Source organism: Pogoniulus pusillus, chromosome 7, assembly GCF_015220805.1.
Source record: "Pogoniulus pusillus isolate bPogPus1 chromosome 7, bPogPus1.pri, whole genome shotgun sequence".
Taxonomy (NCBI): Eukaryota; Metazoa; Chordata; class Aves; order Piciformes; family Lybiidae; genus Pogoniulus; species Pogoniulus pusillus.
The window spans coordinates 19,462,076-19,486,170 of record NC_087270.1 but is presented as its reverse complement, the minus strand read 5'-3'; the positions used below and the strand labels follow the sequence as shown (position 1 = coordinate 19,486,170).

Below are 24,095 nucleotides of genomic sequence, written 5' to 3'. Positions count from 1 at the left end.
CATAATGCTTTACAATATTAATAGAACAGCAAAATATTAATGCTAGTAGACAAGGTCTTTCGTAAAGCACATAAACGAATTAATTCACTCCAGCTCATTAGCTTAATCGCCAACCTTTTTACAATGTAACTGATTAACATTTCCATTGTTCTTGTCTTTTTCCTTAGACTTTCACTCCTTTGGGGATCAAAAGATCTCTGAATACATAAGCTCAATAACTATCTATGTGCAACTGTACAACAATAGAAATTGTTAACAAAGTGAAGGCTTTCACAGCTCGTGCTTCAAAGATACTGCAGGAAACAACCATTTAAGAACCACTTTTATTTGTATGTTTAACGTGATCATACACATTCATGAGTCCAACAAGATCTGCACTGTGACATTAAAGATACAGTACAATAACATTCAACATGAGGTACTTCATATTTATATATATCTGTCCTTTATAAATAATGCTGTAAGCCTGCCAAGGTCAAACACTTCTCCAGCACAAATGGGCATTGGGACCTGAAGTTAGCTGAGTTTATCACAACAAATAGTAACAAAAATAAATCCCAAACCAGTTCAGTGCAATAAGTATGTAGAAATTAAAATGTTTAGTTAAATACTATTTTAGATATGCAGAAAGTATATTACGCTATACTCTCTTATCACAGATTCCCCCCAGCAGGAAAATCAAACATACAGGTAGCAAAGATGGCCAGGTACAGTTTAAGACAGAAGGATGGAAGGATCTCTATATGCTCACTTTCCAGGTTGATACAGCTGATGCTTCCAAATTGTCAATCCATGTAGTCAAGCTCCACTGCTACTGCTAAACCAACCAAATCCACACTCAGACATCTAATAAAGTGCCCTGATGGCCTAAGGTGACTGGTACTGGCCACCTTCTTATATACTAGTACTTGTTAGCATCTAGTAGTGTTCAGAATCAAGTTGTGCTGTAAACATCAAAAGGTGTTTTGCAGTGCTTATGTTTAACGCCATACTGAATAATTACATGCACCAGCTCCTAAAACCTGGAATGGACTCAGAGGAATTAAGCTAGAAGTTGCTTTCATGCTACTTCATCAAAAACATTTTGGAGAAGTAGCAAATAAAGATAACAATGAAACAACAGCTCATTTTCTACATATTATAGCTACACAGTATTCTGATCTCCCAACTTCCATTCCAGCCAGTGAAGATAGTAGATCTCACCTTTATTAGCAGGTAAGTAAAAACCAAATAACGAATTGAGAACCCAAGCCCAGTTACAGCACTGCAGTACTCTCTGCCTTGTCTCACCAGCTGAGGCACCTGATTTTTCCCAAACTCACAAAGCAACTTTCCAGTGCAAGTGACTTGCTAATCTGATCATGACTCAGAGCAATTACATCTACATCAACCACTTGCTGCAAGAAAACTTCATCAGCTGATTAGTGTCTTTTTCTGCTTTCAAATGTATTTAAGTAAATAGAACTGCTGCTCAGTTGTTGCCTAAAAGCAGATGACCTCATCACAATCTCACAAGTCCTTTTTGCAGTTTCTTCAACAACTCTTCCTCCAGTCCATAAAATTATACTCATCTATTTTAGGCTGCAGATCTAAATATAATTAACTGGAGTATTTTTAAATCTCTAAGTGACTTTTCCATGTAGCATTCTGTTTAGCTTTCACTAACAGTCTGGATTATGTACATCTGTTACAAAAGACCAAAACATTTTTCTGTATATTTTGAGGGCATTTACATTTCAGAAAGAACATTGCTCACGCACACACATATGTATGTATGGATATTAAACATTAAACACTAAGATGTGTAAAAAGCACAGATCTTTCAGGGCAGTTTTTCACCTGGCTCTCCTTTTATTACTACCTAGAGAGAAGATCTGGGCTTTGGCTATAAAGCATTTGATGTCTCTGCTCCAGTTTTCCCTACTTCAGACAGTAAAGACGTATTGGCACTTTATGATGGCCAGGGGCCAGGATTCCAATTGTCGTGAAACACTTAAAGTAATAGCATTAAACTAGTAAGAAATCATATGAGAAAAACATTTTTATTACAAAACTGACAAGTGAATTTAGGGTTATGCTACAATAATGTGTTGATATACTATAACATTAATCTTCAGCCTGTCAAAAGAATCATTTGGTCCTCTCATTTCATTAAAACACACAGAACCCACTTCAGAGATGAAATAAGAATGGGATACTTTACAATAGGTAGTAGTGTCTCTTTGAAAAGCAACTGTCCCAATGCAGCGGTGAAGGCTTTTCTTATGTTTAAACAGCACATGTATTTCTTACACTGGTTTCCTTACTGGATAATGGAGTCATGATCTGTAATTCTTTTCTAAAAATGATAGACATATGACAAGGAGTTAAAAAAAAACAAACCAAAAAACCCAACAATCAGACAAGGAGATCTGCACCACACTCCTCCAACTGATACGTAACCATAAGCAGTTGCAAGAGATACAGCATTAGCACATTAGACTTCCTCCTCTCCCCTATTATCTGACGACAGATACTACGCAGAACATGACCACAGCTGGGAATCTTTCCTGTCTTTGTCTAAATTCCTGCTGATGATGTGTTGCAACAAAAAGAGGAAATCTCATTTTACAGAAGAAAGTTCAAGTCAGGATTGGTATATTCTTTTGTTTGGCTGCCTCCACTATGTTTAGAAATAAAAACAAAACCAAAACCCACTCAAAATAGACCAAAAAAAATTACCCTGCATTGAATTATATTAATTCCCATTTATTCAGCATGGGTTGGAAAAAATGCCACTTAAACAGCAAACTGACTTAAACTAGGTCATGGGAGTAGAGTGTCAAGAGCTGCATATCCAATTTGAACATGTACAAATACTTCCTTGTCTTTAAGGTGGGATTTCTAGAAAATGAACTCTGAGGGTAACTTGCCAAGCCCACTGTAAACATGTCCATGCATGATGGACAGAGTCAGCATGCTCTATAGCTTCCTGAGAAAGCTGCTTGCTTCTCTCCATCTTCCCCTGCAGCCATCCCGAACAGCTGGCCACCAGAGAATCTGATAAGATGAACGTTTAAACTTTTTCTGCTTTTTCTGTTTACAACTGAAGCACTTCTTTCAGCTTCCATCAAAAGCAGCTCAGTTTGTTGGAATCCCTTAAGTCTGAAGAGCAACCAGAAGAGAAAAACTGTAAAACAAGGCTCTTCATTTTCAACCTCAACCTCCCAAAATGATTACCATCTGAAAGCAGGAAAGGAAAACAGATCAACGAAAGACAGTGTTTAGCGAGATACAAGAGGAGGACATCCTCTGGTGATTCACAGGTTCATCAAAGAAAGGGTCAGCATCACCAGCAAAGAGGCACTGCTCTTACAAAGCCTTTAAAATTTGCTTGCTCCTAAGAGCTTCCAGTTTAAATACCACACTTAAACTTTATCACCAACGATGCTACAAGTATAGCAAGCCAGAAACTTGCCCACAGCGTTTAGTTACATATCACCTGCACTTATCACATATCTGCAGATTAAAAGATAAGCATCAGTAGGCCTGAAACAGACAGGTTCTTCACAGCAAAATGCTTTGTCTCCACATATTTTCATTCAAGCGTAGAATATGAGTTCAGGAATTTGTCCTCCCTGTACCCCAGTGCCATTTGTACTGTCCGAGGAGCACTGAAACTGAACTGTTACCTTCCCACACTGAACTTCTGTCATTCCCTCCTGTCCAAAATAGCTGAGTTCATTACCATCCAGAATCACGCTTGCTGTGTAGAAGGTGTCAGGCTCAATCTGCACTGGGTATTCAAACCACACGGGGAAAGTGTTACTGGAACCATCTGAGAAGTATTTACTCAAGTTTTGGCATAAGATAACTCCTTGCCGTTTAAGTTCAATCTTGGCACTGTACTCTGCTGATCCACAGCTGGAACCATACAGTCCAAAGCCAGCAATAAACACTCTCTTATCAACAGCAAACTGGATGCTGTCACACCGGCCCCTGTAGCGCCACTGGTTGCTGCGGTAAGCGCAGGACTGGAAGCGGTGGCAGCGCTGAGGAACGAGGCCCTTCCGGGGCTTGCTGACAAACTGCAGCTCTGGTTTTTTGGCAGCCGTGTACCAGAGGAAGATATCATTGGTTTCGTTGAGAGTCAGGATCCCAGACTGAGCAGCGCCGTTTGCGAAGTCGTCGAGCGCCATGGTAGGGATGCGTATCAAGTAGAGAGCCTTCCCCAGGACCTTGCGCTTGTTCTCGATAGTGGCGGTTAGCTCTTGTCGCTGACACTCCACTTCAGCCCAGTTCAGAGCTGCTTCAAACACAACAATTTCTTTGGCATTCAGAGTCTCCCTTCGGAGAATGCTTTCAAGTGTCTGAAAATCAATGTCACAGAATCCCTCAGACTTCAAAGCCAGCTCAGCCTGGGCATCAATCACTTCCCAACAGCGCTGGGTCAGGTCAGGTTCCTCGAACAAGCAGCTCTGGGAAAGCAGCACGCAGGCATTCTTTGCACTTAGACTTGTCTCTAGAAAGTTGACGCAGGCGCGGGCAAGATGAGGGACAATATACTTCTTGGCAGCATAAAGCGTGGCCAGTACAGTATCTGCAGCCAAATCAATTTCATCACAATATATGTATCTGAAAAAGAACACATGCATGTAACACTGCTGCTTAATACAAAACGGTAATTTGTTGACATCACATGAACATTATAAACAAATAATATTTAAATGGCCTCCCAGTAAAACTAAGTGGTGCATCTGAGGAACACAGATTAAACCTAGAAAGAAAACAAAATCAAATTCATCACTCATGTAAGACCATGCAAGAGAACAGGCTTAAACCTAAGGTGAATGAAAGTTCACATTTGGGGTCGATGCTCTGTAGACAATGGTTATGTTTACAAACCATGGCCCCTCCAGCTCTCTGTTTCTTCCATAAGTGCTATAGCTAATGGGAGGCTATCTGCCCCAAGCAGGAGCTCCTCAAGAACCACCTTACTCAGCTAACACAACAGTCTGGAATACATACTCTGAAGAGTAACCTGGACTAGATGTGCTATGACAGTGAACAGTGATTTACTGAGGACCACGTGCAGGAATAAAAACAAGTTTATTTGGAACAACTAGGTAGTCCAAGAAGAGAATTGCTATGTAATTATGTCAGGTGCTAGCCATTTTTCTAACTAGGGACTTGTTTCTTTGGGGGGATGGGGGAGGGTGACTTTTGTTAAAAAAACATGAAGATGAAGTCTATAGGAAAAGGCAATTTTCAGATTGCTTAACGATTGTAACATCCCAGCTTCACCAGCACAGTGTTTTCTCTCAGTCTCATTGCGTAAGGAGGAAAACAAAGCTTCACTGCAAGGCTCATACAGTGGAAGAGAAGGTGAAATTCTGTTTATGTGACTAAACTGCTGGGATTCATTGCTCAGAGAAATGGGGCATTGTACAGTTTGTTCTTTTTAAAATTGCCTGCTTCAGGGCCCCATTTGCAGCTGGTGAATGTAATGTGCTAAAACCATGCCAAATTCAATTTTATTCTTCATAGGCATAAGCAAGACTTGATGGTTATGGTTGATAAAAGTGCCTTCCTCCAGCAAAGCTGAAGTTTTATGCAACCCTGTACTAAATGAAAATTTTCTAGTTAGCAGGTTTCCAACACAATGGATTTTTTGCAGAACAGATGTGTTTATAAAGTGGAATTAGTAACTACACTGATCTGACTGTAGTTGGAAACATCTTTATTTGTATTTTTGCAGATGAAAAGTACTATCCTCCAAGCCACACTTCGAAAATGTGCTCAGAGCAGATACTGCTTAAGCAATATTATAAAAATCTAAGAGGTTAGAGAAAAAAAAGACACTTAAACATAGTTAACCTGATTAATTTTAAATCTGTTTTAGCTGGTTTTGACTGGGCTATTTTGAACAATATCAAGCACACCTATGTACCCCTGGTTACAGGATTAGCTTCTTTACTGCTTAAAAAAATGTATCAATTTTTATTCCTCTTCATTGCTCTCCAACTCTGTTCTCCCTTCTATTACTTCTCTCTGCCCGCTAGTACAGCCGAGAATGATGACATCTGTTTTAAGTTGAAATACAGAAGTTGCTAGCTTAACATTTGTGGAAGTTAAAAACTCACTGATTTACAATAGACAGAGCACAGATTGGCTGTCAGCAATATTCCACACTTCTCACTCTACCAGTGTACTTCAGCTCTGGTCTGGAATTACTTATAGTTCAGTTTCACCCTGTTCTTAAGCAGAGGATTCTGACAGACCACAGAGTTTGATGGTTTAGTTACACATTCATCCTGGGCTGAGACCACAGTTCTGACATGAACAGTCAAGATCAAGGTAAGACGTAATACAATAAAGACACCAACACAGTTTGTCAGCCAGACTATAAATTGGCAGAAAACTGCCAAAGCAATTTTACTGGTAGAAAAGTTAGTATACTTCTATCAACTGAGGTATTATTTCCTATGTTACACCTGACAATACTTTGCTTGATGTTCACTGTCAGAATGCCCACTACTTAGTAAATAAAAAATATTTATGCTGTAAGAATTCACTGTTCAAGGGAAAAAACACCACAAGCCCACCCCCCCCAAAGAAAACAAACCCCAAATCAACAAAACAAATGAAAAAAAAAAAACCACAACACAAAAAAACCCCATACAATCCCACGAACAACACCACCCAAGAACAAAAGCACCCAAACCCAACCAATAAAACAACATGCAGACAAGTGAAGAGAAAACCTATCACAACTCTAAAAAACCCCATGAAACCAAACTAAGTGTATTTTCTCATAAAGACTATATGCATCCCTCCTGACTCTGTAAAGGAGCATATAAAGGAGAGACTTGCTTTGGGATAAGTAAAAAGACATTTCCTTCTGTAGCACCAGGACCATAAACCTTCTGCCATCCACTGCTCATAGCAGCTGCAAGAAACACATCAAGGGGATGACTTCCCAGGGGAAAAGGGATGAAGGGACCATTGGCTTCCCCCAGACTCCACCCAGTGCAACATATGCCCCGGATCCTGCAATGAGTGGAATGCTGCACTGCTGAGCAATATCCCTTCCCTGCACCAGCGCAGATGCAGACAACCCTGGTGTTTGCAGGCATAGGAGCACTCTGCAAGTGCAGTCACTCTGCATCAATGGAAGTTAGCACTGGCAAGGCTACCCCAGCATCCACAGAGATAAACTTTTTGTGATCTTTTGCTTTTGTAGAAGCTGAGAAAATGAAGAATACCATGGCTCTAACCAGGCACTCAAACATAGTTTCCTAATTTGCCATAGGGTAAATAATAAAGCAAGAACCTAGACAGCAGTATTGATGCTCTACTAGGTTTGCTCTCTGAACGCATTTATGACTGACAAATTCAGAAGGCATTCAGGGTTTTTTATGGCACATCATGTTTAGTCCCAGGAAAATAGATCTGCTGTTCCAAAAGAAAGAGGTGTTCAGGGGAACAAGCATCTTGTATTTGTACCTTGTAAAATTCTACATGAAAGGAAAGCACAAGTGCAAGCTTTTAAGAAAACATCTGCAAAATAAGAAAGGCCCAAAGCAAGGATGTAACTACATAATATTTCCCCCCAACTTTAGGTTACAGGTCTGCAGAACATTTGTATGACCTCAGCCTTTTCTGGAGGTTATAGGTATTTGCACAGAACATTTATGATGTTCATGATAACCTCCAAACACACTATGCAACAAACTGTATATGCAACTTTGAATGTTCATCTAGTGTGTCACTGAAATGCCAAAAAAACCCCAAACACCCCTAACCACTATCTAAATTAAAAGCTAGTTAAAACAACCTAGGAAATGCAATAAAGTGACAGTGATTACACCATCACAGGCAAGAAAAATCAGCATATTAAAGGATTACTATCAGATACTAATGTATATTCTTTATCAGGAAGCAGTGGCAGTTAACAAAGCTGAAGGGGAAAAAAACCTCAAAGCAGTAGCATTTTTGTGACAGGGCATCTCTCTTCACTAATGACAGCTTATATATACGTTCAAGGACAAGTCAGCAGGGAAGCTGCTTCGTTATGCTCACTGAGGGAGAAGACAGTATTTCTCATGCAGTTTGCAGGAAGGAAAATAATGACCATGTAAACTGACTGTTTTCCCTTGTTAGAATAAAACCCCTAATTGTGCATGCAGCCTTTTTACCACTTTCCAGAGGCATCAATATGATAAATGAGAAATTTAATTTTTAGAGGCTATATTCAGCAACTTGGAGTTGTTTATTTTTAAGACAAGACCTGCACACAGAAAGTTGATAAAAGAGCTGGAATGATACTCAGCAAGTCTGGGTTTTTGAATGTTTTTGGGGTTTGTTTGTTTGTAACTTTTCACTATGCTTGCAAAGTAGAACAGTGTTGGTTTTTTTTTTGTTTGTTTGTTTTGTCTGCTTGTTTTTTGTTACAGCTGACAATTCATTTTAGTAACTCCATTCTTTTGTGTAACATATGCAGTGACAAATCAGATCAATAGGCATTACAATATGCAACGTGCCCAAAGATCCCCTGCCAAAGTCATTAGTTATAGCTGCCTCCATTAGTCTAATATACGCATCCCTAGAAGTAAAGCAGCAGAGCAAAATAAGACAGAAGTTCAAAAATACCTGAAACACTGAAAGAGGAATATTTTAGACAACTGCTTTCTTTCTGTTTATATACCAGTCTAATGCTTTAGCTACGACATTACCAATGCATCTACACATCATAAAGGAAAATACCTATCAGATGAATGATGCTTACTTCAGCATTGCGAGAAAAGCAGCAGGCTCAACATCTGGTATACGGATTTCATCTTTGTCCTCAGCAAGCTCTCCATAAAACATCGCATGGAACACAGAGCTCCCAACAGCCAGAACGTACTGTTGAGAAAGGGAAATCTTATTTCATGCTTTAAACTGAAGGCATTGCCAACAAAAACAATGAGAGAGCGCCAATCTGAGCATAGTGGGCTTTACTGACAGACTCTATAGACACAGTTCGGTAAGAAATGAAGTCAAAGTTAAGAACAGAACTAACACACTCCCCCTGTATTTTACTCTCATGTGTGTATACACATTAGCTACTGGAAAATCCACCACAGAAGTTACCTATGTCTAGAAAATCTTGAGAGTAATATTAATCAGCAGCACAAAAGCACTATTACCAACTTTATACTGACTGCCTTAGAACAAGTGTATCACTTAACTGAAAACACAGAGAAAAGCAAGGGACACGTCTATTCGACTTCCACAGTATCCCACATTGCCCTTTAAAACACAGAATTATTCCTGTCCCAGAAGAGCTAAGTCTCCCACGCTTGTGTCCCAGTGTAACCACGGGAGCTCTCTGATCATCCCCACCCGAGCTGATAGTGCAGCTGTTGCTTACTTTGTGTCCTGGCAGCCGCTGGGTCCCACCTGGTGGCCCAACCACAAAGTGAACATCTGCCATCAAGTCATTGTTGAACATCACTGCATTTCTACAAACAGAGGCGGTGTGTTAATTTGTGACACTCATTCATTTTGTGCTTGTTCCAAACCCAAGAAATTCGATTTTTGAACAATTTACAGTTGCGTGTTAGAGAGAGAAGCAGGTCACTCTTAGTCTTAAGCTACTTTACACACCATCACAAGAACATATCACAGAAAAAAGTAAGCAGAGATGGGGAAGGGGGTGTGTCTGTGTGTAAGACAAAAAAAACACCAAACAAACCATCTCTAAACTGAAGAGAATTTATCAAAAATTGGAAATTCAAGTAAAAAATCATACACCACTGACAACCCCCCCTAAAGTCTAAAGGCAAATCTTTATGGCATGCTGCAGCTTTCAGCAACATTTTTATTTACTCAAGACAAACAGCTACACTGCCTGGAAAAAAGGATGTTAAAATATCTACCATTACTAAAGTACTTGTTTCACACGGGGGGGGGGGGGGGGGGGGGGGGGGGGGGGAGGAGAACTGATTTTTCTTCATTAAATAACTTCACTCATTCAAATAGCAAAAAAAACCAAACCCAAAACCTGCCCAGAACATACCTCTCTCTGATGGTTGGATAAAGTCCTTGCCAATTAGGTGCTGGAATTGTGTTGTTGTTATTGAGATTTTGCTGGTGGTACTGCTGGACAGCAGTTGTATTACTGTTGGCTGGTTTCTTTCGGGGAAAAATATCAGCAGCCATCTTCTTCTTCTTTTTGGTTTTCAAGGTAATGATTTCATAGCAAACTGGAGGCAATTTGCTGCTGCTACTGCTGCTGCTATTTCCCTTCTTAGAGTTCTTCTTGGACCTGTTCTTCACCGTCTCTGGAAGCATCAAGAAGAAGGTGAGACATTTCATGTTCTTTCCTTTCTCATCTACCATGAGTATACTTGTCTGTAAAGCTAGGTAGCCTAACTAGCCAGGAACATTTAAGAAATGCACGTGGAAGCTGTTCAACAGAGCAGCAGAACTGAGAATGTGCTTCTTTTCCAGCAAGACAAGGTGACCTTTCAAGTGCACCGAGTAAAAAAAACCAAACAAAAAAAACCCTGACTTTAAGTTTGATCCAGTACTTGAATCGTTAAATACATCCCCATCATTCCTGCCAGTTTTCTTTCCAGCTTTCCTGATGAGGAGTCGCCTGGAAGCTGTGCACCTTGCGAGGAGGATAGGCGTGCGGCTGCAGCGTGGCCGTTCCGACGGGAGCTAGCAAGAGGCGCGGGGCAGCAGTGCCAGCCCAAGTTGTGCGTGGCAGGGACGGGAGCAGAGCAGGAACTGCAGCCCTGCGGATGGAGCCAGGCGGCGTGCGGAGCCAATGGCTGAAGTCACCGCTGGCGACTGGAGCCAGGCGCACAGTGACACCTATTGTAACGCACCCGCTCGCACATCAGAGGCGCGGCGCTTGCGCTCCCGCTTGGAACGGAAAACGAACGGCACGGCGCTGGCCACGAGCCTGCCTGCCTGCTTCAGCTCTCCTGCTTCTGCTTCGTCCTGGTTTTCAGCGGGACAGGCTGCTCTAATGCCTTAGGGCAAAAGCAGCCCGCCTCACACACAGGACTGAGTATTGCAAAGTTTAACGAGAAGAGCTGTTCACAGGCTACAATACACAATACATAGTGGTGAGCATAGCAGACCGTGTAATATCAAACAACAAAGGAATACATAGTCTGGGTTTAACATAGAGGCTCATTAAGCAAAAAGCTTCACGCATCCAAAAAGCTCCACCAAATCAAACCAAAACCCAGTACTCCATTTCTCCCACCTGGGGTTCACCATAAGCCCCCAGGGCTCTTTCTCCCCTTCCACTGCTAGGCTGGTTTCAGGCTGGCCAGGTCTGAAACTGCCTCCCCTTCTTCCCTGGCATTAGGCCCAAGCAGGACCAATACTGGGCAGTAAAAACTAGTTTGGGCTTGAAGGCTGCAGCTAAGATGGAAACCATCCTTCCACCCCACATCAGATGAAGCAGCTCACTGCATCCAACGATGTGCACAGAGAGAGTTAGCCTTGCAGCCAACTTACAAAGAGATGGCATGGTTATGAGATTCAATAACAAAACCTACAGTTTCCTGGGTCCACCTCCTGGAGGACTCCATGTCTTTCTGAAGGGGGCAACCAGCCTCAAACTGCCACATGCCTACACTCCCACAGGGGAAGCAATTAAAAGTAGAAATCCAGTAAAAATATGTATTTGGGGCTAAGTATTTTTGTGGGAGCTACATCCACATGCAGTCAAGATCAGCATGACTTCATTTGTCTCTACTATTCCCACAAATAATAGAATCAACCAGGTTGGAAGATACCTCTGAGATCATCCAGTCCAACCTATCCCCCAGCCGTATCCAATCAACTAGACCATGGCACTGCCTCATCCAGTCTTTTCTTGAACACCTCCAGGGATGGAGACTCCACCACCTCCCTGGCAGCCCACTCCAATGGCAAATCACTCTCTCTGTCAAGAACTTCTTCGTAACATCCAGCCTATACTTCCCCCGGCACAACTTGAGACTGTGTCCCCTTGTTCCATTGGTGGTTGCCTGGAAGAGACCAGACCCCACTTGGCTACAACCTCCCTTCAGGTAGTTGTAGACAGCAATGAGGTCACTCCTGAGCCTCCAGCCAGAGCAGGATACAGATATTAGAACCAAATTAAAACAATCAGCTAGCAGCAGCAAAGACTGTGATGCAGTTAAGCAATCCCCTTCAGCACAGCTTCTAATCCAGTGTAACACGAATATAGACGAGGTCACAGCTTCAGCTTTAACTCCTTATGTTTCCAGATAATGTAATAGCCTTTGACAGAGGTCCCAAATCACTAAGCAGTGCTAATTAAACCCACTTACACCAGACGTGGCTGCATCACATCAGAAGAAAACTTCTAGATGTGCAATCAGATTAAAGCAAACCAGAGCGAATATATTTAATCAATATTTCAAAGCATTAAATGAAAAAGTCTGAGTGATTTAGAGAGTCTCAGGCAGAAATCACTCCTTGAGATGCAAACACACTCCGATTTTATCCACAAATACTTTCTGCAATAAAAAGGATACAGGCTAAGGCAACCAAACAATTTAAATAGGAAAAAACACTAATTTTCAGCAACTAGTTTACTTAGAACTTATTTCTAGATCAGATTTCCTAAATGGTAAGGAAATAAAAACATACTAGGTATTAAGTGTCAAGATTCCACATCTCTTCTCCCAATACTTTGAGAACTGAAAATAATTATGAATTCACATTCTATGTTCAAAAAAGAAATAATTTTCATTTTCAAAGCAAATTCTGCCACTTTTAACCTTAGTAAGTTTTGCTGGACAGGAGAAATTAAACAGTGAAATTAAAGGTTGGTGGAGAATTGTCTAACCTTGCTGAAATCCCCAACAGAAATTTGCCACTGACTTAAACCGAAGCAGAGGAATGTTACTCAGGGTATTCACTGAAACATTGCAACGAATGCTTCTATCACAGCTAAGGTTTTGTAAGGCAACCTTGGAATGTCTTTAAACCCAAACCGGTTCATTATCAGGTCTCCTTGGGCTTCATACTGAAGTATTAGGCACTAACTAAACACTCTGGCAGTTGGCCATCTAGAGACTTCACTGCAGCAGTTTGAGCTGAGGCCACTGGCAGGCACACCTGTCCTCTTCCCCTTCCATGAGCAGTGCCTTCAGATGGAAGCAGAAGACTGTGTGTCCATACCTCAGCCACTACATTTCACAAGCAAATGACTTAGTGCAAAATCTCCTTGTCTGGTAAGTTAAAACATGGTGGGTTTATCCTTGGTGTGGCTGAAAGGCACACTGACAGGCAGGTTATATAATTGCCACAGAAATAATTTCTGGCAAGCTTTTCTTACTCCTCTCCCCCACTCTTTTTTTCCTTTCTCTTTTGACTGATTTGGAAGGGAAATGAACAACCTAAACCACATTATTTAGCTATAGAAAGGTAAAATAAGGGGTAAAGGAAAAACTCATCCTACAGATGTGATGTTTATAACTGCTCACAGTTCAGTCTATGCAGGGACACAGCAGGTATTCTCAGCTCAAAATCTGAGTTTGTTAGGTTTGCAATTTTTTTGCCTACTTACGTAAACTTCCAGCCCTTTTAGTTACTGAAATAACCCTTTTGCTGCTGCATAGGATAGACATTTCAAAAGGAAGAAGTTTTTAAAAAGATAGAGGAAAACCATGCACTCTTCTGAAAATTTGGGTCTCTGCACTGAAGTTGGCAAAAAGAGATTTGTATCAGCTTTGATTTTTCATTCCATAAATCCATTTTATAGATTATCAAAGTGTAAAAAAAAAAACAAACAAACAAAAAACCAAATCAAGGTCCTTGTACAGTTTTTCAAACCATATGACCACTACTAATCCAAAGATTAGACACACAACAGACATGGGCACTGGGAGGCTACAGAAGAGAATGAGAGAGACTGATTGGTCAACTCAGTCTGGGAAAGACAGATCATAGCCATGAGCCCACAGGAGTTCACCACAGCCTGAGTTCTGCAAAACACACGCATAGGATGCTATGGGTTTTTTGGGGAAAGAATGGAGGAAGAAGCTGCAGATGAAGTATGTTCTGCCTGAATCCATCTCAGTGAATAAAAGCCTAAATGCTACCTTTACCACCTTAAGCCACTCACCAAAATCTGCTCTGCTGTGCCGATTTCACAACAGATTCCAACAGTTGCTATGAAAAACTACGAACCTCTGAGAGGCTTCAATAGCACCTTCAAATGCACTTCCTCAGCTCAGGAACTACATCTCCTAACCCAATCATTAGAGGCACATAAAATGAGAAAAAAAGCCTCCAAAGAATTACTGATAGTGGCACTTGCTCCTCTTTCCTTTTCAACAGAGGCTTTCATTTACTTTCCTACTACAGAGTTTTCTTCTTTTACTATATGCATGCTGTTAATTTACAAACAAATCTGTACGCAGCCAGCAAAAGCAATCCCTCACGTGCTGAAAGACTAGTCAAAATCCCAAGTTCAAATCAATGTCTGAAGCAAGAGGGTCAAGGACCTTCTCACCCAAAGATGTATCCATTACTGAAAGCTTATTACAACATGCTCCTAATCTTCTTCAGCCATTTTCATTTTCCCTCATTAATTGTATATTAACAGAACCAAACTTCATGTATATAACTTAGAAAAGGGGAAACATAGTTCCTCAAAGGCTTGCTAGTCCTTACTTCACAAGCAAATTAATCAAATCAGAAATACTTCATCTAGAAAGGTCTTAGATTTAAATGTGGAATTTCTTAACACTGGCCTAATACAAACCCAAAATTCTAGGTGAAGAATTAGTCAAAGGACTATATTCCCCCAACTGAAATACTACAAACCAAGATGCAGAATCATAGAGTGGTTTAGGTTGGAAGGGACCTCAAAGATCATCCAGTTTCAATCCCCTGCCATAGGCAGGGACATCTCCCACTAGAACAGGTCGCTCAAGGCCTCATCCAACCAGGCCTTGAACACCTCCAGGGAGGGAGCAGCCACAACCTCCCTGGGCAACCTGTGCCACTGTCTCACAACCCTCACTGTAAAGAACTCTTTCCTAACATCTAGTTTGAATCTCCCTTCTTCCAGTTTAAACCCATTACCCCTCATCCTGTCATTACAAGAGCTTGTAAATAGTCCCTCCCCAGCTTTCCTGTAGGTCCCCTTCAGATACTGGAAGGTCACTGTAAGGTCTCCTCAAGCCTTCTCTTCTCCAGGCTGAAGAGTCCCAACTCTTGTAGCCTGTCCTCATAGCAGAGGTGCTCCAGGCCTCTGATCATCTTCATGGCCCTCCTCTGGACTCGCTCTAATAGTCTGATGTCCTTCTTGTGTTGGGAGCTCCAGAACTGCACACAGTACTCCAAGTGGGGTCTGAGGAGAGCAGAGTAAAGGGGAAGAATCCCCTCCTTTGCCCTGTTGGCCATGCTTCTCTTGATGCAGCCCAGCACACGGTTGCTGTCTGGGCTGCAAGTGCACACTGCCAGCTCATGTTGAGCTTTTCACCAACCCAGACCCCCAGGTCCTTTTCCTCAGAGGGCTGCTCTCAGCCATTCACCACCCATCTTGTATTTGTGCTTGGTATTGCACTGACCCAGGTGCAGGACCTAACACTTGGCTTTATTGAATGCCATGAGGTTGGCCTGGGCCCACCCCTCCAACTTGTCCAGGTCCCTCTGGATGGCATCCCTGCCCTTTAGCAAGTCAGCTGTGCCACACAGCTTAGTGTCATCTGCAAACTTGCTGAGGGTGCACTCAATTCCTCTGTTCATGTTCTTGACAAAGATGGTAAACAGCACTGGTCCCAGCCTGACCCCTGAGGGGTAACACTTGTCACTAGTCTCCAGGTGGACATTGTGCCATTGATCACCACTCTGTCATCCAGCTAATTCCTTATCCAGCAGTGCCTCACCCATCAAATCTCTGTTTTTCCAGTTTGGTGACCAGGATGTCATATGGGTCAGAGTCAGATGCCTTACTCAGGTCGACAATGTCAGTTGCCCTTCCCTTGTCCGCTGTTGCTGTGACTTCATCATAAAAAGCCACCAAATTTGTCAAGCCCCTATCAAATTATTAGGAGCAAGTTACAAACTCCTGGAAATCACTTCCTGGCTAAATATTATGTACAACTGAAGCACTGTTTTTGCTGTTGAAATGAAGATGCATGCAATACACCTGTAATCCCAAGTTTCATTTATTCCTTAAGACCATCATATATCATGGCATCGCTGTGAGAGTTGGCATATGAGTCACATTATATAGCCCAACTCTTGGTACAACATTTAATAATATGGTATTAGTGTAATTATGTCTTTCTAAAGGTGACTTCCCATTGAGAAATTATTTAATTTCTGGGGTTGATGGGACTATTCTTCCTCATATTACATCAGTCCCTCCTGCTGCAATAGCAAGCACACACAAGTTCTCTTGTGTTTTTTTTCTTCTACTACTGTTTTTTGATGTATCTCTAATTCACAGCTCTGTTCTTCATGTAATAAACTGGACAATCCTATAAAAGCTCAATTTTGTTCAAAATTCCTCATTGTCTGGTACAACCAGATGACAAATAAAAGAATGAATTCAAAGTAGGCAATGACAAAATGCATATATTTCTTTTTGTAAGGTTGCCAAGGCTCTCCCTTGCCAGTTATGCCTATGCAATATTAACATCCTTTGTTTAAATTCTGGATTTCCCCTTACGAGGAAACAAATTTCAGACTGTATACTTCGATTAACCAAAACACACAGTGTTACTGTTTAACAACTCTTCCTGTCTAATGATAATTTTCAATTGACTTAAGCACTCATTTAAAAATGGAATGTTCAAAATGGAAATAAAAAGACAAAAACCTCAAAAGCTACGGAGCCTAACTCTGTTTGTCTATGTATGAATTATTAAGTTACTTGCAAGAATCCTTCCTAATTGCCATTCCAACCCTTCTGATTGTAAAAATTATGAGTTGGAAGCGGACTTGGAGCTCTACTCTCGATTTCCCCAAACAAAACATTCATTACAGTTGACAAATTCTTCAAATCTCCTAAGTTTTTGATTGGCAGTACTGAAAGTAACCGTGACTGCATCCACTTTTGACTGTCAAATGGAAAACCTGGCCCTCAAGCCTCACTCAGTAAGGGCATCTACAGGGAAAGAAGAAAAAAAAAACCAAACAACCAAATTCAAAACACATGACCAAACAAAAATACCAACACAAAAAAGGCAACTGAAAGCAGGGAGAAAGATGGGCAGAACTGTAAAAGCTCAGAGAAATCAAAATACAGGGTTTAAAAAAAAAAAAGATAGAGAGCATTTCTTTCCTATAATGTCAAGAGCTGGGAAAGAGTAGAACTGTATCTTGAACCAACACTACAAGCTCTAAACTGAAATCCAAATTAGCTATTGGTCTTAAACTACACTACAACATACATGTTGGCAAATATTGTTCTTAACCATTTGAAGTATGAGGATTTAAACACTTGGCATAATATTATCCACTGATACAGTTATTACATTGTTTTATTAAATGCCCTTAATGCTTTAAAGAAAACAAAACCCAAAAGCCCTAAGCAGACAGGTCAACATAACTTACATAAGACTCTTAAAGTATGAATATTTAGGGGTCTTTTACTCTCATTTGCTAGCATATAAGCTATGTCTCCACATAGCACTTCTTTTTTGATCTTCCTACCAAAGCAGCCTTACCCTTTTTGGTGTCTTTTGTATCTGCAATCGTTTTCATTCTGCTTTTGTTACAGGAATATCCTTTCTAGAATAAAGCAACCAAAACAAAACACTGTATTTAAGAATAACATTTCACTCTATGTTTATTTGGAAATAAACATCCATTTCCTTTCTGCGTGCATTTCACTTGGCTCACCACAAACCTGTTCCTACACCAAGAGCAACATCCCCCCGTCATTTCTTTTCATGTAACTTTTCTTGCACAGCTGCTTTAACTTTGCAATTTAACTTCTGTGTAACTTTGTATTTACTCCTCAAACACAGCACAGACTTGTCTACACTGCCGAGTTTTGTTTGTAAAGTTGAAGGGTTTGTTCTCACTGGGTCACAGCTTCAGCTCACAGCTAATGTACTGAAGTGAAAAAGAAGAAAATGTTTGCAATTCTTTTGTACTTTCATTCTGATTTCAACCATGCCTGGTGCATGAATGACAGTCCATATAAACCACAACCGTAGAAAGAAGCACTTATGTTTAAAGGGCCTAGAGTTAACAAAAGATTTGATCCTACTACAATGAATTATCACACAAACATTATCTTCTATGCCAGTGTAAAGAAATAATGTGAAATGCTTCATTACAACTCAAAATATATTGTTTTACCAGCATGCTGAGACACATTCCCCAATGTCATAGCTTGGGAACTGCAGGTAGAAAATATCCAAGAGCAGAATTTGCAATTTATTCTATAATTTGCTTCTTGATACTTCAAAGTAAACCCAAGAATTATAAATGAACTCTGGGATGAACAAACCTGTGACTACAAAATGAGAATACAACTCAAGGTTACAGGAGACAAACTGTTTTTCTACTAATCTAGCAGTGACAAATTATGCTTTTCTTCCCCATCACAAAACTCTAGGCTCATCTGTTTCATTCCGAGCTTTGCTCCTGACAATTTGTGATGACAAAATAAGGTCTTTCCTATTAACTGCCTTTTAAAAAAAAATATTTATTTCTAAACATGATACTGCAAACCTGAAAGCACTCAATTCTTTTTTCTAAGACAGAGGTCAATTTCAATTCTACTCTGCCTCTTACCAAAACTGACTTACAAAGGAAAGATCAGATAGCTCAGGAAATTGGTAATGAGATACAGTGGTTTTCATCGCTAGGTCACTAATTCTAAATTGACCGAGGTCAACAGTAATCAAAAGTCATTAGCATTTAATGATCATTCAGTGCCCTGTGAGAAAGAAGCTAGTGATCTTACTGCACTTCAGAAGAACCACGGCTACAATTAGTACTCATATGCTGCCTATTTTAGGGGAGATACTGGACTAGATGACTACAGACAACACTATCTTGCAGACAGACCCTGTCTATGCAGACAATCCTTCACACCAGTTCTAACTTGGCTTAGAAAGTATTCTTTATAAGCCAAAATAGTTACATTAACAGAGACTCAATAAAGAGTAGGCTGTAAGGTAGACTAGTTCCAAAGTGTCTTCGTCCCTCCCCACACCGCAAAACACAAATGCTAACAGCGAGAACATTTTTTCAGTGCGTCGTTGCTTCTGAGAATTGATGGTGCTAGGAAAGTAACTACCCCATGAGTATCCACACAGGGACTGCATTACAGTGTATTACACTGCCACGTAATTCAGGGGCTGCATTTTCACAGATAACCTACATTCCCCACGTCAAACCACGGCGTTGAAATACCTTGTGAGACCACAGCGGGGGAGGGGATATTGCTACTACCCGCATCACCTCTGTTCTGTAGCCTGCAAACTTCAGTCTCCTGGGGTTGCCATGCTACCAGCCCCTTTCAACAAGGTTAGGAAGAACAGAGGGGACTTTTGGAAAGCTTTGTTCGGTGTTGCAACATAAATAGCATTAGGCTCTGTCACATATATTGTGCCAAGTTATAGTTTTATATCCAGTGAAGTTTAGGGAAGATGTGATGTAAAAACCCAAAGTAGATCACGTGTTTACAGCAGAACAACATATTTGGAACCATCAAGTATTTTAAATAGAAGAAAACTGGCACAGCTTCTTGTCCCCTCCACATTTTAAACAAGGAAAGAGGAAGCTTACCCCAGATAGAGAAAAGAGGAACAAGTCAGTTGAATGGCAAACCAAGTATCTGAAAAATGCATTCTCAAGCATGGTGGCTCTCGCTTCCCAAAAAGTGGTATCCAAAACTCAATGTTTTTACAGTTGTTAACCCGAATTTTAAGATATGAGAGACTGACTCTTGTCAACACGAGCTGCATCCACATAGCTCAAGAAATAGAGCCAAACATTACACCCACTAACTTGTGCTGCACTGAACTAATCTTCCTTTGCCACATGTTAAATGCTGCGGATCCTGTTACTTGTTCTTTAACTTTGCTTCCAAACCTCACAGCTCACACAAGCTGTTTGAATGGCTCTTCTAGAGGGCCATTAAGATGCTGCCAGAGTTTTATCATATTGACTGTTCTAGAAAAACCAGATTTCTTTTCCTTTGTAATAAATACTTTAGTCATGCTTGCCTATTAGATCAGTTACTCTTTGGTATTCCAGTCAGTTTCTCCTCTTTACAAAAAAATGGCAGCTGCTTTGTGGTAATGAATTTACAAGATGAACATATACATACTCCTCAAATTCTGGTTTCAGGATATATTTTTATGCATTAAGACATATTTGTCTTAATGTTAGGATATCCTAAACATCTGCTCCTTTTCACAATAACTCTGATTCAGAGACTCCAGGACTTGTCAGAACTTGAGTAAAGAAAGAAGAAAAACAAGGAAGGAGCAAGTAATCAAACATAAGAGTGTAATTAAGGGACTGTGTAAGGAAAATATACATTCATGTTAGTCCTATGCACTGTAAGTTTTATTTCATGTAAAAACCTTTACTTTTTCTTGGTATACATGGAGTAACATCACCTTGGATTGACAGGAGCATATTACTGAAGACAACAAAATAGAACCAAGAAATAAAAGCACCTATGTACACTTTGTACATGTTTAAGTGCACTGTATTACCCTTACTGTACACAGTACCCCTCTTGAGCTACGTTTCTTGACAGAAGCTAAGCAGAGATTTCTTGCATCTCCGAGTTGAACTGTATGCTGAGGACACAAGTCACTGCATACATTTTGGCTGTAAATAATACATGGCCAGCTTCAGCTTGTCCTCATTGTTAAAGAGTAAAGCTTGTACTTCCCTCCTCCACTACGTGAGCAAGGTGACACATCATCAAGCAGAACAAAATCCCTTTAAAATGCAATCCGTACTGTCCTATCAGCTATTACAAGCCTATATACAAAATCTTACACCAATGAGGCTCAAGCAAACATGCAACCTGACTGAAGAGGTGCTTTATTTTCATACTCTCAGACAACTCCCACAACCAAGTATGCCTGGAGCAAACAGAGAGGTGGCAATGCTTATTGGAGAGAATGCAGTGTTTCAAAGAAAATGACTCCTTTTAGTAGCTTTGGACACGAAGAGGAGAAACTGCAGCTAGGGTAGATTCAGAGTGTAGCCTGGTACAAAAATATCCTGTCACAGGAGGATGTTACTGTGTCATTCACCCTGTACTGAAGTGGTACGTGATCCACAGTAAGTAAGTATTTCACCAGAGGGTATCAGGTAACCTCAAGACACAGGTAACAGGGCTGGACATGGTGACGTCTCAAGATGCCTCTGAAATCAGCTCCTGCAATTCTACACTGCACATACCCATGGCAGCCAGCCCACATTCACAGATCATCACTTTGCATCTAAAACCACAGATTTTCCAAATGTTGCACTTGCTTGGTTTCTCTACTCTAGTTTACCGAGTTGTAAGATGTGCAGAGGGATCATAAAACAGACAAGCCAGGCCTGGAAAATAGGAAGTTTGCAGATTCAAATGAAACAAGTTTTTAGTGAAGCTCACCCCTTCACAGTTTCCTTACATATATGTATATATATAACGTGGTTTTGTAATTAAGGCCTGATACCAGATCTTAATCTCACAGCAGAAAAGACAATTTCCACCACACAAAGCTTTCCTTCCAAGACTCCCCTCTCTTATTCTCTTTTTTTGCCTTTATCAGCTCTTTTTGGTAGAAACGGTTGCTTATCACTTATCTATATGGTGCCACACAAAACAGGGGTTCCATGCCAGCTTGAGTATCTGAACATTTGCTCACACAAAACAAAAAAACAGGCAGCAAAGTTTATGAGATAGCAGAGATTATCACAGGAGATCTTGGATTATCAGAGAAAGCTAATGCTGAGCATGAAGTGCATTCTGCTGCAAAAGTTAGCATCACCTGCACAAGCTGGCACATTGAGCAAAGACCTAAATTTCTTCTGACAACACACAGTCTACCATCATCAGACCTCTAGTTTTAATTGGGCCTATCCTAGCACTGACGCTTTCATCACAAGCAAAACAGCTGTTTGGTAACTTTACTTGCTCACAAGCTCTAGCAAGCAAGAGTCCAATTAATAAAAAATACTGTTGCAACTTGCATTTTTTTATCTCAGCCTTAAAGGGCAAACTAAAGGAATCACACATTGCTTTTGAAAGGTGTTTCCTCCAGGGCAGAGCCGAGGATCACGGGAGGGGAAACACAAGGGAAGTTATTGTGCAGTTAGCTGCAGTGTACTTACTGCGGGATTAAAAGAAACAAAAGTACTTCACTCTATAGTCAGTGCTGACAATCCTGCAGAATTTACTTCAAATGAATAAGGCCCTCAGAGGTTTGCTTTGCAAAGTTGAATTACCCAGTAAACACGAGATACTCTGCCTTGTGACACGACTTTCTGTAAGAAACTGTGGAATCAGTTCCTTCCCACCAAAATAGTTACTTTGGGTCTGACTCTAGTACAAAAGTTAAAGCAGCATACAATATAGCATTGTATAACACAACATCACCTCTCTCTAAAAAAAACAATGAGAAAACCAGGACACGGATTAAAGTTTGACATACAAATTACATGCACCAGCACTCTTCAGATGAGACACAGTCACTCAGTTGTTTTGATTAAGTGTGTTAGTAACCATCACTTCAGGGACATTTAAATACCATAAAATCAATGCAGATCTTTTCAACCCACTACTCTCTCCTGATTTTAAACTTTGCAGCTCTGGAAACAGTACAGGCAAAAGAAGGTTATGACAGTAAGGCTTTCTCAAAAGAAACGCTGAAACAGTAACGGTGTGAGCCCTTAGCTGAAGCCAGTCAAACTAATACATGTACGTAAGGAAGTTTGGCCAACAACGTGAGAAAGTTTATTGAACTGGTACTTGAAATACTTCTTCTTTAAAAGAAGCCTTATTTCAGCAGAAAAAAACAGCCCAAGCCCAAACTTTTAGGTTCACACGACTGTGTCTTTGTCCAGGTGGATGCACCAGCCCACACTCCCCTCCCGGGGAGGCTCCCCCTGCCCAGGCGATCAGGCACGTTGGCAGAGCCTGTCCCAAGTTCGCTGCTCTTCACACTTCATGTTTCATCCCAAACCACCTGACCACTTAAAGAGGTTTATCGCTGCTGGTTCGCTTCCAGTATGACAACGAAGCCAACTCGCTCCTGCACAAAAAGCAGCTGCACAGGCTCAAGGTGGGGGGGGGGGGGGGGGGGAGTAAGCACGAAACCTCTAGGCGCGGCTGCAGACACAAACTATGGCTTTGGACAGGCAAAGCCCCCTTTCCAGGGGGGCTCTTTGTGCCAAGTGAACCGACCGCTTCGGCGCCCGGTTTGCCTGGAGCAACCGCTCCCCACAAGAACTCTCCTGGCTCTCTCTTCCCAAGTTTCGCGGCGAGCCCTATCAGCGCCCGGCGGTACCGGCACTCAGGTGCGCCCGCTCCGCCCCATCCCTCACGCAAGCGTCCCCACAGGGCGGCCAGAGGCTACCGGACGCCTGCCTCAGATCCCGTGCCACTGCCACCACAGCCCGGCACGCCCATCGCCATCACCAGCCGCCACCGCCCCGACGCGCCCCTTGCCGCGGCGGGAGGCAGCCTCCTCACCCCCTTGCGGTGCCCGGGGCCCAGCGGGGCGAAGGTGACCCCGACCCCCCTCGGCGCGCCGCATCCCCTGCCCCGAGCGCAGCGCCAGCAGCCGTAGCGGCCGCCGCCAGCCCGCCCTGCCCAGCGCTGACCTGAGGGCGCTCCCGGGCGGCGCGGGCCCCTCGCAGCGGCGCGCGCGACCTCGCCTCGCGCACGCGCACGCGGCGCACGGCTCCGCCCTTTCTCCGCTCGGAGGCGAGCTCCGCCCACAGCGCCTCAGGCCGGGCGCTGGAGGGAGGCCGCAGGCGCGGCGGTGTGCTGGGGCTTGTCCCGCGTTACCAGCGCCGGTGTCACGCCGCCTCTGGAGCCAGCGTGCCCGCGGAGTGCCGGGCGCTGGAGTGAGGCCGCCGCTGCGGCGGTGTGCTGGGGTTTGTCC

At 42.0% G+C, this 24,095-nt stretch overlaps 1 protein-coding gene across 2 annotated transcripts; it reads right to left on the bottom strand.

Annotated features, from left to right (window-relative positions):
- Window positions 1-309: 309 nt before the first annotated feature.
- BTBD3 (BTB domain containing 3) lies at window positions 310-23,862 on the bottom strand. Of its 2 annotated transcripts, XM_064146141.1 has the most exons (5): window positions 23,812-23,862; window positions 10,043-10,307; window positions 9,395-9,485; window positions 8,768-8,886; window positions 310-4,614 (listed from the first exon to the last, which is right to left on the bottom strand). In XM_064146141.1, the coding sequence occupies exons 2-5, from the start codon at window positions 10,183-10,185 to the stop codon at window positions 3,582-3,584; spliced, it is 1,386 nt and encodes a 461-aa protein (XP_064002211.1). In that variant the 5' UTR covers window positions 10,186-10,307; window positions 23,812-23,862; the 3' UTR covers window positions 310-3,581. The 2 variants fall into 2 exon arrangements, with proteins under 2 accessions (XP_064002211.1, XP_064002209.1); XM_064146139.1 differs by lacking the exon at window positions 23,812-23,862 and having other exon boundaries at window positions 10,043-10,842.
- Between the last annotated feature and the right edge of the window lie 233 nt (window positions 23,863-24,095).